Source organism: Anoplophora glabripennis, unplaced genomic scaffold (assembly GCF_000390285.2).
Source record: "Anoplophora glabripennis isolate ALB-LARVAE unplaced genomic scaffold, Agla_2.0 scaffold534, whole genome shotgun sequence".
Lineage (NCBI taxonomy): Eukaryota > Metazoa > Arthropoda > Insecta > Coleoptera > Cerambycidae > Anoplophora > Anoplophora glabripennis.
The window spans coordinates 196,153-210,834 of NW_019416610.1; the positions used below are offsets into that span (position 1 = coordinate 196,153).

The following is a 14,682-nucleotide window of genomic DNA, read 5'->3' on the forward strand; positions in this document are numbered from 1 at the left end:
AAAGCTAAGAATCAAATTGGGTCGACATTTGAACCCTGAAGAATACCAGGAATAGAAATACAATTATATGATGTAGAACCGCCATATTCTTTTCTGTCGGTGTATTAATAAATATGATTCAAATAATTATTTTGCCATAGTCATAGATACATTGCGTGAGAAATGCCATCATTAGATAAATTTAAAACATGTTACCACCAAAAAGCAACAAAAACATTTAAAATGTCATATCAGCTACGTGTAAAAAAATTGAATGAATAACCGATTAGTAGGGCATTAATATTGATTACGTTTCAGCATTTTTTTTTTTCGAAAAAATACGAATTTCAGCAACTTTCCCCGACGTGTGGGAGAAATATAATCCAAAACACGTTTCTAAGGGAAATGCAACGCACTGTTGAGTGCAAATCTAGATTTCGCGTCACTAAAAATAATTTACAAAGGAAATAATTAATATTTCCAAGACACCTAATGTAGCTGACAAGCCATAGCGAGTATGAGCGTCGCAAAATTGTTTAGGAAAGGTGGTTACCCCAAAATTGGAATGTGCAACTAACTATGGTCCTCCATTTTGTGAAAATTGGAATTGTAATTATGTGTAAAAAGTATGTTCGTATAATATCTCAAAAAAATATCCGTCAAAAAATGACCTGCAACTGAGGCTTTCAATTTAACTGACCTGACTAGCTTTAAATAACCCCAGAACGCAGAGATCACTTAATTCGCTTGCTCCTTTCGCGTATTTCCTTGATGAGATGACAAACGAAATAAGGTCGTTTCTCATTTTTTTTTTTTTTTGTATACGAGCGTACTGTGCAAAAGAGATAAGGAAATTTACTTAATCGTCTTTAGTAAACCTTTTTCCGCTAACCTCCTGTCCTAGGGAGTCCCGCCTAAAAATAGGATGGGCACAAAGAACATTTCGGCTCACGCCGTACACAAGAACGCGCCTATTTAGCGGGCAAAATATGTGCAAGATGCGCAGATCTGCAAGTTTATTTTCGGCCCCTGCGGAACTTGGCACGTCGGCCGATTCGGGACCTTGGGATGATATTCCGTGGGCCGAGATTATTTTAATAACCAGATACTACCGGGCTATTTCGAATCCGGGGACAGCAGGAATAATAACGTGGCGGCCGACAACTTCTGTTCGAATTTCACCCATCTTTCGAAAATAATTCGATGATCTTTCAAAGCCACGTGGCACAAAACTACCAAAACCGTACACAGGTAATCGCAGACGGACTCTACGACGCAAATCGGAAAGCGCAGTGCGGGAAAATGAATTTTCACGGACGTTTCCAAAATTTTCCAAAGCGAAACAATTTTTTTTGCGTTATTTTTACCACAATTTCGCGTTAAGTACTTATCAACTGTAGAAAAACAATCATAATTATGAAAAAACTAATTTACTCGATGTAAAAACGAGGACGCAAAAAATTTTAAAACATTTTGAAATATTTTATTTTTTTGAAAAATTTTCATCTCGATTTCAAAACTAGAACCTTCAAACTCGAGTTCAAACTTCTTTTTTATTCTAGTTACGACCATTATTAGAAGTTATAGCCTTTCAAATATCACTTAAAAAATTTGAAAATTTTTCTGTCCCTTTAATTTTTTTTTGTTGACGCTACTTTCGAATTTTGGCTTTTTTTTCGAAATTCGGACTAAAACAAGGCCGTAGGGTCAACAATAACCGACATAATTTACAGATCAACAATTTGTTGGAAAAGGTCATAATGAAAAGAGGGTCTTTTTTCCAGGGTACCAATTTTCCGAATGAGATGCGGGCGTCGCTGCAGAACCCCTGCAGAGACAGCATAGAGTGTGTTTGAACGTCCACCCAAGTACCAGCATATAAAGATAGTGATAAAAATACACGAGACTATCATACTTGTCAATGCTAATACAAATCAAGAGCGATAAGGCAAAGATAAAAAAATAAAATAAAGCATTATACAGTGTGAGAGCTTCTTCAGGTACAAAAATTGAAAGTTACGCGAACCTCCCGAAACCGCGAGGGCACGGCTCTGGCCGACGAACGGCAAGTAAAAACAGATTGATTTTAAATATTAAGTGGTCAGTGTGTCAAGGACGCCGCCGTGTATATTCTCCCCGATCGGCGATAAACCTCAATCGGGAAAAAACGCGATTTTCCTACGGCCGCGCCGCTAGAAAATTTCGGGACGGCTAAAAATAGCGGCCGGTTCACTGGCTGTTATTTTCTTATTGAAATTTGCAAAGTTTACTAGCCTAAGCAAGGTAACGAATACTATCAGAGTTGAACGACATGATTGTATTGGCGTAGTACGCGGCTGGGCCGAGCAGTAGCGCTGGCGGTTTCGCCTTGAGTTTAAAAATAGCCCGCGCGTGAAACGAACAAACAAAGAGGCCGCGGCCAATCATAACAAGGAAGTTTTTCTGTTTGGTAAACACCGAGCGACATAAAGTCCCGATTGACATGAAAAACGCAGGAGAAAATACGTGAACTAAAAAAAGTACAAAAAAATGTGTACCTACAAAGAGTCAAGTTTTTTTATCTAGTCGAATAAGCAACGTGCTTTACGGCGAAATGGTTTAATTTTATTAAAATAATTTTAAATTTTTTTAAAATAACATTAAAATAACATGAATTAATATCTATATTAATCCTTGATTTTTTTTTCATATTTCTACACAATTTAAATATACAGGGTGTTAATTAAGTATGTACAATAAATTCAACAGACGATTATTTGAGTGATTTTAAGACAAAATAATATAAACATATTTTTCTTATGCGGTGTTCTGTCGCCTTCCAAAGTTCACCATCTGCTAGAATTATATTATTATTATTATACAAGAAATAATAAAGTAAAAGGGAATAATTGGCTTTTAAATTTTACCATGTGGTACAAAAATTTATATTTTAATAATAAAATCCCGTGTACCTCAAAAATTAAAACTAGTACTACAATAAAAAGTGAAAATATGGCTTGCAATGACGAAAAAACATAATTTTCACAGTATTTTTACCTGTGTATAAAAATTATATCCACCTTTCCTTTGGCAGTTATTTAATTATTTAATATTACCCAACGCGCGTAGGTATGTTTATTTTTTACCTTAGTTTGTATACAACTCGCAAAGAAAGACAGACGCGCTGTCAGCAATGCGCGAATGAATGAATACGCGAAATGAAAACACGGGATTGCGTAAGGAAGCTGCTGGATTGCAGTTTTGTTCTCCACTAAATAATAACACGTTTGAGTTCATTCAAGCAATTGTCAACAAAGGCTGTATCTAGAGGTGCATTTACCATATGTCTGTCTGCATGTCGACAGCATAATAGCCTGTATCATTTAACCACACCGTTTATAATATAATCCAAAATGTTAAAAGTGTTTCCACTCTCAAAATACAAGAGAGAAATAATTTTGCGGCTTTCTACCGGCCTTTGAAATTATGGTTTCTTCTTTCAAAACGCCCTGTACAGTTCCGTGAAGGAAAATGTTTGCATATTTACATAAATTACAAATAAATAGTATTAATGGAGCCCCTACTAATACATATATGGAGATGTTGATAGATACGCCCTTAAAAAATGTTTACGCTCTAGCTTTAGACTCATCATCATTCAGGACGAGCACTAGGTACATACCTACGTAGATAGTTGAAAATAATCACGGTATCGATAAAATATAAATAATCTGGTAAATAATTATCACCTTGAAGTTATTAGTCACATAAATACAGCATAAACATCGTAAATAGAAATATTCAGGTCAAACTCGTACAGAGTGTCCGAAATAATCAATAAGACCGAGAATAACACAAAACTTACAATAAAATGTTTTATTTTTTGCCTCAAAAACATACGTAAAAACGTACATCCTACAAAAACATTCTAGAGACCAATTTCATTCAGAATTGACGGCGGATTTCTAAAAATATATCAAAACGGGAAAAAGTCAGTGGCGTACCATTTTTTTTATTAAAAAAGGTTGTGGTGGCATTCTCGCACGGACGCCACTGGTACAAATAGAAATATTCGGATCACCCCAAAAAATGCACTTTTATCCCTCCAAAGCGTTCTTCAAATTTCGAGTCAGTATCTTCAAAACTGAAATAATTTATAAAAATAAATAAAAAATTTAAATTCAGATACTCTGTATCTCGGAAGCGAAGCACCTCCTAAAATACGTCGCACTTATTTACAAACACCCTGTATACATTTACATACATATTTTTAAATAAATAGTATAAACCTTGGTATTAAAAACGAATTATGTAATTAACTGTTAAATAAATTTCCCTAAACGCATGCGAAGGTGGTTTGGGGTCTAATGACGGGTTATAAAATTTAAATTTGGATATTGTTGAAAACCCCGAATTACGAGAATGCGCCGTTATTTTAATTATACATTCGTACAACTTAACCGCTCATTTCGCATGACCTATTTTCCAGAGTAAGTAAAATATACAATCACGCTGATAACAGCATAACGCTTTGATAACAGCGAAACGTGCTTTTCAAAACAATTCGAATACAGCTCGTACATCAACAGATTTACATTCGCGTTACTTCAGCTTTTTCTATAAATAATAAAATCCTCCCGTGTCCGGTTGTCAAAAAGAAAAAATCTCCAGACACGCAACTGTCAGATCGACTTGGATAACGCGCAAGTTACTCAACAAATTCACTTTCGACAGTCGCTCGTCTGGACTTTCTAATATCGGATCGGAAATGAATGCAATTACACACGGGATTATGCGGTAAATAATAATAAAAGAGGAGGAAAATGGCAAAGAACGATTACATCTGACCGGTCTGAGGCTCGCCGGGCGCAGGCGCACCTCGGTCGATATATTAAAGGCTTACTTACACCTGTACTTGAACCTGACCCAATATGGGACACGCTTTCTAGGGGTAGCCTAGATAAACTAGAAATAGACGTGGACTAGGTCAAGGGAGGCGGGCAGCTGCCTGCGGCAATGCGACAAGCTGAGCGCGGGGGAGCATTTAAAGGAACGTAACGTGTCGAGATAGGGTTCCCAATCCCGGGCGTAACCTAGGACAAGAGCGCATAGTTGCCGAGTCCCACTAACATGCATCTGGCTGGGCCGGACGTCATCCAGACAGCCAACAGCACGGAGACGAATGATTTCACTGTTTCGCTTTCGATATCACTTTCGCACAGACGGCTGCGACTAAAATTCACGAAACAAAAGTGAATCGTCGCGGCAGCGCTTAATCTTACATCGAAAACAGGTTTGGGGAACGGGCGAACTTACAACAACAACACTTTTGATAGTCGGTTAACCTGCAAATCTGAAATGACATGCTGTGGGCAATGGCATGGACAATTACCTCCTGAATTTGTTGAGAAAGGCACTTGCAATTCGACGTTGTCATTGTCCGTGGTCGCCTCCAGGTCCACTTCGGCATTTACCACTGAAACCGTAGATGTGCCGTTTTCGTTCTGGACAGTAGATGCGGCAACAGAGCCAGGAACGCTCATACTTGTCGCTTCTTCGTGCATTGTTTATCCGATTACGCACTTGTCCCGCAACGATAACCGAATTTACCACGCCTCGAAGCCTTAAGAAATTATGACCTTCAAATTCGCGCCAAGGTTTCACAAATATCTATTTCTTAAAGCGGTGTAAAAATCGAACGTTGTATAAATGTAGGTCTGTAGGCCACTTCGCTTACACTTTGCATTCAGACAGACATGACTGCCGAGTCAAGCGCACAACTGCTTTCATGAGCTCGCTCCTGTCATTTCTCGCTGGGTCTTTTTTATCCGGCCCTTCGACGGCGTGTAAAACGCCTCGAAAATCGCCCAAAATGATTTTCGGGCCGAAATCAAGACCGCCCCTTCTCGTTTGTTTCATTTCAGCGCTCAGCCGACTTTCTCGATTTAAGTAGGTCAAAGTTGTTTATTCATTCCGTAGCGTCTATCTGTGTTACATAACTCGGATTCGAATTCAGGCTGTATTATAATACTAGATATTTATGTATTATTCATTTACGATTTAAAATAATGTTCCATTTTTTAAAACTCTGCATGCTCTGAACTGATTCGTGCGGACGCAACACGCGTGCGCCGTAAACTTTTAAATTTCGGCGGTAGGTTGCCCAACACCGAAACTGAAAGTAAAAGTGACACCGATTTTGTTATCGATTACATTCATAATTGGGTCTATCACAATTATGGCCGCAACAGTTGGGCAGAAAAGGATCTTCGCAATAGCCGTGGATTTTATTTCGTTGCCTGGGCGGGTGTGTCAAAGTGAAATTTGGAACATGACAGTTCAGGTAGCTGCGCTGTGTTTTATAGCAGGACGGTCCCAATAATTAAAAAAAGCGTTTGATTTACAAGTAACGACGGATTTTTATTATTTTATTACCAACTTTTATTAAAAATTGTTTGGATAGTCGAGGATTAATGGCTTAAGAGCCGTCAATTCCGTAACTGTCTAATCTTTATTTGAGTTCAATGAATATAAAGCAGATCTAGTTCTAACTAACCACATAAATATACTAAACTTGAACTAGGTACGTATTATTTGTTTTAAGGTTTTAACGCATAATAAATTTAAATCTAAAAACTAAATTGTTTGAAGATGAACAAACTTTTGTAAACTCCGTTTAAATATTTGGAGTTATCTTTTTTAACTAAAATTATATTATTTTTGTACATTAGGACTTGCGAAAGTATAAAACGTGGAAATTTTACTTCAAGAAATATTGATTGTAACAAATTTCAAGAAAAGTAATTATCGTTTATGCAACCCTGAGTAAGATGTGTATTGCTGGTTGCAGGACGTTTTTTATATAGTGCTTTTATTATATTACTGTGGCTGTCATTGGCTGGAAAAATGTGTCCAAATAATATTTTTGATAGTTTGAAGTAATTTTTGAAAAATGGAAATTAATTTGGATGTTTTTTTCTGCATTTCGTGAATAAGTAAGAAAGAAAAAGCACATAGGGTGGTATAGTTTTTCAGCGTAATGATTTTTCGCGACCGCTGGGCGCAGGGATGGTTCGATCGGAGTAATTTTAGTATCGTTGTATAGGCTGGACTTTCAGTATTGATTCGAGTTACTCTAGGCATTCCATAGACAAAAAGGGTAAAATTTATAGCAATGACATGGTAATGTTGATGCTATATCAATAAGGGTTGTAGCTGATTAGGATTATTTTTCTCAGGAAATTAAAAAAAAATTAAATTAGAGAAAGTTGTTTTTTATTAAAATATCTTCCATCTACGGTAATTATTTGTGTTCAAAACAAAATGTAGAATGTAAAATTGTATAATTTGTAAAAAAAAAATAAAATATCTTTACATCTAAATAACAATCATAATACAATAAAAAAAAATAAAGAAGAGGAAAAACTAGCACCGACAAATGAACACCGCCCCTCAAAATAAAATATAGGTTAGATTTGTACTGCTCATATCAATCTTTGCCGATTTTCTCCACCGTACACTTAAAACCAGACCATAACTGCCGACGTTCCGTCTACGCTCAGGCCTGCAACTTGGCGTTATCGATAATCGCCCTGGAAATGATCAGCCTCTGAATCTGAGACGTGCCCTCGTAGATCTGATAGATCTTGGCGTCCCTCATCAGTTTTTCCACGGGATACTCGGTGTTGAATCCGTTCCCCCCGAATATCTGCACCGCGTCGGTGGCGCACTTGTTGGCTATATCGGACGCGTAGCATTTGGCCACGGAAGCCGCCAGGGTGTTCCTTATCCCCCTGTCCGCTTGCCAAGCGGATTTCATCCAAGCCAGGCGGGCGGTCTCCACTCCGATGGCCATGTCCGCGAGCATGAAGGCCACCGCTTGGTGGTGGGCGATGGGGACTCCGAACGTCTTCCTTTCGTTGGCGTATTTGGTGGCCTCGTCCAGGCAGCGTTGCGCCAGGCCGGTGGCTCCGGAAGCGACCTAGATCAAGCACAGAAAAAAATATAAAAATACTAATCGTCGTTTTTATAAAAATCGCAAAAAAGGCGTCCGTTAAATATTTTATCTCGTAGTTTCCAGACATTATGAACATTTTTAACCCGCCGAACCGTTCGAATGCTTACCGGAGGCCTGGTCGAGTCGAACGTCGACATTGCGATCTTAAATCCGGCCCCTTCACCGAGCAGGACGTTCTCCTTGGGAATACGTACATCCTCAAACGTAATTCCCCTGGTGTCTGAGGCTCTTTGTCCCATGTTTATTTCCTTCCTGCCCGGAGTCACCCCCTCCCAATCCCTCTCGACGATGAAACCCGTGAAGGCTTTGCTAGCGGGCGCTTTGGGATCCGGATTGGTACGAGCTAAAACGAAGTACCTACAAGCAAAAATAAAACGGTTATTCTTCAATATCGAAAATGTATAATTTGCACGTACCAATTAGCAACGCCACCGTTGGTGATCCACATCTTCTGCCCGTTCAGGATCCACTCGTCGCCCTTCTTCTCGGCTCTGGTTTTCACTCCGTTGACGTCAGACCCTGCTCCTGGTTCTGTCACGGCATACGCCGCCATTAGAGGCTCCTCGATCAGCCTCCCCAGGTACTTTCTCTTCTGCGAGTCGTTGCCCGCCACCAACACTGGAGTTTGCTGGAAATTCAAAAAATAAACGTGAATTGTCCCAACGTGTCTTAGAAATGGCAAATATTTACCCCTAATCCGCTGGCTTCCATGGCCGTCATCATTCCGGTACAACCATAGGCCAGTTCTTCTGCTAAGAGACACGAATCGAATACTCCGAAACCCATTCCGCCTATATCACATAAAAGCTTTGATTGAATTTGGGGTATAACACGTTAATTTTTTACGAGACTGGCTTTTGCACTTACCGTATTCTTCCGGAATGTGTCCATTCATTAAACCCAAAGAATGAGCTTTCTTGATAACCTCCCACGGGTATTTTCCAGTGCGATCGTACTCAGCAGCGACGGGGATTATTTCCTCTCTTGCAAACTTTCTAGCTAGTTCTTGGAATTCCTTCTGAGTGTCATTCAACTCTGCGATTAAATCAAAAGAAAATCGAAACGTTTGTTATTAATGTGGACGTTCGTTATTTATTATCATTACAATTAAATACGTGCTATTAAAGCAAAAAAACCGACATTAATTATATTTGTAAGGTACATGTAATTAACAATAACAGCTAATTAAGTAGGTATTTAAAATTAATAAGGATATAATTATCACAAGTAAATAGTTATTACAATTAATCATTATTCATAATTAATGCTTCAAAAAAATAAATACAATATTTGAATTAGATATTAACATATGTCTGTATCAGGAAGAAATCCTGACTTGTCCTTTTTTAAATAATATATACTTACACTGTATATACAAAAAAAAAAGTGGTATAGACATGAATTCTTACCAAAATTGTATCCATTTGGTGACGAACTTGCCATGCATTTTTGTGCTGCACTAGCCGACCTAATATTTCCTACCCTCAATAGGGTTCTTTGAATCTGAAAAATACGTATTCTTTTAGTAAACTCGCGATTAATAAATAAGAAATTTACCTGTTGCAGAAGGGACATCTGGATAATTGTTAGCGCAAAAATAAGAAACTTTGGACTTTGTAACACTCGCTGTTTCAAAAAATTATGATGCACCACTAAGCAAACAGCCTGCAACAAAAATAATTTTAAATCCCCACCGTTTATATACATAGATAAAAACTAACCTTTGAACTCGTTCTTGCCTGCTGATGTATTTTCAGACTGGCGCGGTGTTGCCACTGTTGCCAGTCTCGTAAAGTCGAAATCTTTCAATTGCTTTCAATCGAGTACATTTAAAACCCTTCACATTCCTTTAAACTCTCGTGGTTAGTTCCGACTATGTCTACTAGATGGCTCATATCAGTTGCCCTATTTAAATCGCCTAAATATTGATAAAATACCGCAATCAACTACCATCCATTTTGGAGCAAAATCCTTATTACCAACCTCGAAATGTAAGTTCAATAAATATTTGCGCAAATGATTAATTTTTACATAATATTTAGAACAATTCATATTCGCAATATTTATATCTGTAATACCTACCAAAACAATTAAGTTTTAATAGTTTTTTTTTTAATATAAATAAGTATTTTTTTATAAATAAATTAACATTTTATTATATCAAACCATTATTTTCAAGCAAATAAGAACATTGACTGGGGTACTTGGTCAATCTAGGGACTTTACCCTTTTTAAATGTTTTGATTTGCACCAAAATGGCGGTTTTACACATGTCAATTCAAATTCAAAATATGTGCAAATAGCAGTAGAGATCTTGCCATAAAATGGCAGTTGATCTTAGATGTATGTATATTTTCCTTTTATTTAATATGATTTTTTTCAAAATAAGTGCAAATCCTAAAAATGTTAAAATTTTTAATCAAAATCCTTCATATTGAAGGAAATCCTTCAAGGATGGCAACACCGTACGGTAGAAACTAGAAACACTTTTGTAGAAGATCTTGACAGCGACAAACTCGCATCTGACAGGACAAAATTTTTCAGATAAAAAAAAGATAAAAACTGTAGTAAAAAAGAAAATAATTATTTTTCTTATTCCAAAGTAATTAATTAGCAGTTAAAAACGTGTATTCCTTATTACACTTAAATCAAGCTGTTTTTAAAATTCCCGCTTAGAAATTTGGCGGCCGATAATATCCTTTTCCTGGGGCATTTTAGCATCGTGTTGGTAGCACTGCAGCTTGTGCCTTGGTTCTTCAACGCAGACAGGCGGTTGTTTGTATTATTTGTTCTACATATATAGTAATTATTATTGTACCTCCTTCAATTTCATTTATTTTATTACTAACGACAGGTAATAACATTGTATTAACAATTATACTACATGCATTTCAAAAGTTAACAGTATTTTGTTATTTACTAGATATACAAGTGTTGTAGATGGCGTACTTTCAGTAATTGCATTTTTCTAAGTTTTCCATATTCATGTTTTTTTTAGATATATTTCACAATGAGCAAAGTCAGTAACTTTTCTGAAAACGAAGACGATCCTGAAGTCTATGAAAGCTCGGGTGATGAATGGAATAGTAGTTCAGAGGTAAGGTAACAAAATCATTTGCTTGTTCCTTTGCTCACACTAATGTTTGTCTACAGAAGAAAACTAATAACAGACGGTCGTCTCAGAGACTGAGCAAAAAACCAAGAATATCAATAGTAGAAGACGAAAGTACTTCGGATTCGTCGGACGACGAACCAAGAAGAAGAAAACCCAAGAATGGCATGAACAAGAAACAGAAAGTAACAAATACCAGTGCTAATTCCACGTCCAACTCCAATCCAAACAACACCACCTCCAATACAAATTCTAATACAACTTCACCATCTTCAGATTCTGCTAAGCCCGTTTCTGCGACAGCGGCGACCGTGGTGGCACCCGTGTCTCGGGGCATCCATAGGAAGTTTATACCCAAAACCATCTTTTCAGAGGATTATGCGGTAAGTCGGAATACACGTAAACGTTTGCGTTTTCTCGTCGTAATGTGATCTTGTATTTTAGACGGGCTCATTCGTGATCCTCAAGAAGGACGCGCAAGTGGGAGATCCAGCGAAACATCCGTGTATTTGGAGAATAGACGGAAAAGCACTTCTTCAAAAGTATGAAGCGTTCGATGAAGATGGCAAAGTTAGACATAAGAATACTTCAATCGTAAGTAATTTTTAAAAATATTTTGTTTTTTATTTGCTGTATACAATAAAGGTAACATTGCTTTGGGTGTAGAAAACAGGGAAATGTCAGGGGTACTGTGAAAAAATCGGGAAATATATATCGAAATGTCGCGTAAATAGGGAAATTTTTTTTGGGTTGTATCGAAGCGATTAAAATTTACTGTTTGACCGTAACTCGCAAAAAAAATGGGTTATGGAGAAATATTTATTAAAGTTCAAACGTCTGTTTTGTTCGGAGAGAAAATAAAAGAACGTTAAACCTTCCGTCTTGCAAAGTTAGTCGGGAAATCAAAATATCGTTTCAATTTTAGATTAAATCGTGTTTAAGTGTTGAATGGATAGATGGCACTATTGTCTTACGTGAAATAATTCCAGCGAAATCCTAGTAGTTCATAAAATAGGTATTTTATTCGCCAATTTTCGCAAATTCCAGTGCTTTATAACTTCTCGGAACTTATTAAATTTAACAAAAACTTAAAAGAACTGTTGTAATTTAAACAAAAATACATTATCTGAATTATAAGTTTCAAATTCTTTCCTGATGATGGGCTGAATTGTATCCGAAACGTAACTGAACTGCCATAAGTGACCCATCAGCGAACAGAGATCTAAATATTCTTGTAAATAAGATCGTACGCCAACGAATTGTGAGTTTGACAAGTCATATGTCAAGAAATTATTTACAATGTCTCAACCCTTTATTTTCATACTGAAACTTAAGTTTTATTCTATTTTGCCTTTTTCTTTCTTTAAATATTTATGATTTTTCGTCATATTTGTATAAACCGTCAGTTTCAATAAATTGCCAAGTCATGTGTAAAAAAATTTATTTAAAATATGACGTCAATATTTTAATTTTGTATCCAGTCTTAAGGGAGAATTAATATTAAATCGTACAGTAGCTTTAACTCGAATTTTAACTTTGTAATAAGGAAAACCCTAAACGACTGAAAAATGTCTAACGTAACGTTTAAAACTACGCTATTTAAAAAGCAAATCTGTTAATTTACTTAAAAAATAAATTCAATAAAACCGTACCCAATTATTGCAAGCGGGTGAGCTTGAAACAGATCTTGTTTTTGAAAAAACACTTTTTTAGTACACGGGATGGTCCCCGATGGACAAGGACCTGTACGCTCCCGTCACGGTGGACGTGATCCACCACAACAACCAGAACCTTACCGTAGAGCTCCACTGGGACAAGTTAAAGGAGATCAACATGGACAGTGATTAATTCGATGTATTAATTTTTTTTATTTGTTTCATTTTATAAAACTATTAAGGCTTAAATTTTTTTAAGGATTAATGTATTATAAACAAAAAAGTTGCGTTATGAAATTAGTTAAAGTACTTTATTTTAGACTCTAATCCTCCACCGATCGTTTCAAACCGTATAATCTCACTGTAATCTTAAGGAAATTGAAATAAATTTTAATTTAGTACCACCTTTCATTTGTGCGAGCGGGAAACCTTTTAGGGATGACGATATTAGATGTAAAATGTTTAAAATAAATTTATTGTAAGAATTTTTATTTCCTTCGAGTTTTATTTGGAAGTTGTTTTGAACGTGACCATGATTCCGACGTCGTGTGGTTATGTACAGGGTGATTTAAGTATAACGGTAAGTATGATACTTAATTGTGGAAAATACAAACAAAATATTGTTAACTTTGATGAAATGTGAGGTAAAAAAATGCAAAAATTTACCCAAGTCAATTGAATTCCAAAAAAAAATTGAACTGAAAATATTGTAGTCTGGAAAATCTAGTTATCATATAAATTTATCTAATCAATTGTTTTTCCATTTTCTTCTAATTAGGGGAAAATGTTTAAATTGCCAACTAATATGAGTGAAAATGAGTTCTAATATATTTTAATATACAGGGTGTTTGTAAATAAGTGTGAAATATTTTAGAGGGGGTGGTTGCCGAAATTATTTTGTGAAAAAAATGTTCATATAAAAGTAGGTCGAAATATGATTCGTTTCCGAGTATATTGGCACACTTTCTATCTTTGTCCCGCCATCTATCGTTGACATATACAGGGTGTTTGTAAATAAGTGCGAAATACTTTAGGGGATGGTTGCCGGAGTTATTTTGTGAAAAAAAGTTCATATAAAATTATTCTTCAAATTTAAAACTCTGAAATAATAAAAAATTTAAATTTATTATTTCAGAGTTTTAAACTTGAAGAATATTTTTATATGAACTTTTTTTCACAAAATAACTCCGGCAACCATCCCCTAAAGTATTTCGCACTTATTTACAAACACCCTGTACATGTCAACGATAGATGGCGGGACAAAGATAGAAAGTGTGCCAATATTACAGGAAATAATTTTACCTGCAAAGACATTGATAAAGTTGTGGCGATTAAGCCGCTTTCAGATGCATGTTTCTCTTATTGGATTGAAAAAACATTGATTTTTTTTAAAAAGAAAAATTTCAAATTTTTTTTTATTGTATTTATCGGCTGTGTATTGACCAGTAGATACCTAACAAATCTGCAGTTTGTAGAAAGCACTATTAAAAGAAATAATTTTTGTAAAAATTTCTAAACAAATCACCGCCCGATTTATTTCTGTATGCCAAAAAGAGATGGCGAAACGTGATCTGTCGGTAATATAGAGTTCAACTGATAAAATATTTTCAATCTATTTCTCTACTTGTGTAAACTGACTCGGGTAAACAATACCGGGTATTTACGATCACGATAAGATAAAAGTTGTATGTAGGTACTATCGCCTACTTTTTAAGGGGGCGATTTAGTATGTATATTTTTACCATGTAACAGAGCTTCAGATGAGGACACAAATCGTCGAAGAAACTAACATAATTGAATATTATTATATATCAATGTATTCGCAATGGTTCCCGCTAGTGAGTGAAATAAATTTCAATGCTCATGAGAACAGAAGAATAATTTAAATAAATGCCAAAGTACCTCAATTTTAACCATACTGTTAGTCTGCCAATATATTG

General features: G+C 36.1%; 3 protein-coding genes across 3 annotated transcripts; 1 reads left to right on the forward strand and 2 right to left on the reverse strand.

Moving 5' to 3' along the window:
- Nucleotides 1-1,095: 1,095 nt before the first annotated feature.
- LOC108913305 lies at nt 1,096-5,695 on the reverse strand. The gene is made up of 3 exons (XM_018718835.1): nt 5,351-5,695; nt 2,737-2,814; nt 1,096-1,247 (listed from the first exon to the last, which is right to left on the reverse strand). The coding sequence occupies exons 1-3, from the start codon at nt 5,520-5,522 to the stop codon at nt 1,096-1,098; spliced, it is 402 nt and encodes a 133-aa protein (XP_018574351.1). The 5' UTR covers nt 5,523-5,695.
- A 1,516-nt stretch (nt 5,696-7,211) lies between these two features.
- On the reverse strand, nt 7,212-9,774 carry LOC108913307 (probable medium-chain specific acyl-CoA dehydrogenase, mitochondrial). The gene is made up of 8 exons (XM_018718837.1): nt 9,697-9,774; nt 9,533-9,640; nt 9,385-9,478; nt 8,843-9,010; nt 8,666-8,766; nt 8,392-8,603; nt 8,083-8,332; nt 7,212-7,939 (listed from the first exon to the last, which is right to left on the reverse strand). The coding sequence occupies exons 2-8, from the start codon at nt 9,548-9,550 to the stop codon at nt 7,517-7,519; spliced, it is 1,266 nt and encodes a 421-aa protein (XP_018574353.1). The 5' UTR covers nt 9,551-9,640; nt 9,697-9,774; the 3' UTR covers nt 7,212-7,516.
- Nucleotides 9,775-10,702: 928 nt separating this feature from the next.
- Nucleotides 10,703-13,224, forward strand: LOC108913311 (lisH domain-containing protein C1711.05-like). The gene is made up of 5 exons (XM_018718842.1): nt 10,703-10,829; nt 10,974-11,072; nt 11,129-11,470; nt 11,532-11,681; nt 12,801-13,224. Exons 2-5 carry the CDS (start codon nt 10,986-10,988, stop codon nt 12,933-12,935), a joined length of 714 nt encoding a protein of 237 aa, XP_018574358.1. The 5' UTR covers nt 10,703-10,829; nt 10,974-10,985; the 3' UTR covers nt 12,936-13,224.
- Nucleotides 13,225-14,682: the final 1,458 nt, after the last annotated feature.

Excerpts from the sequence above, each read along its gene's own strand:
- LOC108913311 (XM_018718842.1), top strand. The coding sequence starts at position 10,986 with ATGAGCAAAGTCAGTAACTTTTCTGAAAACGAAGACGATCCTGAAGTC. Across the intron at positions 11,073-11,128 it reads AATGGAATAGTAGTTCAGAG|AAGAAAACTAATAACAGACG; the intron begins GTAAGGTAACAA and ends GTTTGTCTACAG. Across the intron at positions 11,682-12,800 it reads GACATAAGAATACTTCAATC|TACACGGGATGGTCCCCGAT; the intron begins GTAAGTAATTTT and ends ACACTTTTTTAG.
- LOC108913305 (XM_018718835.1), bottom strand. The coding sequence starts at position 5,522 with ATGCACGAAGAAGCGACAAGTATGAGCGTTCCTGGCTCTGTTGCCGCA. Across the intron at positions 2,815-5,350 it reads TTTCTCAACAAATTCAGGAG|CAGATGGTGAACTTTGGAAG; the intron begins GTAATTGTCCAT and ends ATATAATTCTAG. Across the intron at positions 1,248-2,736 it reads TTTTGTCTTAAAATCACTCA|AGTCCGTCTGCGATTACCTG; the intron begins AATAATCGTCTG and ends TTTGCGTCGTAG.
- LOC108913307 (XM_018718837.1), bottom strand. Across the intron at positions 8,604-8,665 it reads TGGAAGCCAGCGGATTAGGG|CAAACTCCAGTGTTGGTGGC; the intron begins GTAAATATTTGC and ends TTGAATTTCCAG. Across the intron at positions 7,940-8,082 it reads TCGACTCGACCAGGCCTCCG|GTCGCTTCCGGAGCCACCGG; the intron begins GTAAGCATTCGA and ends TGCTTGATCTAG.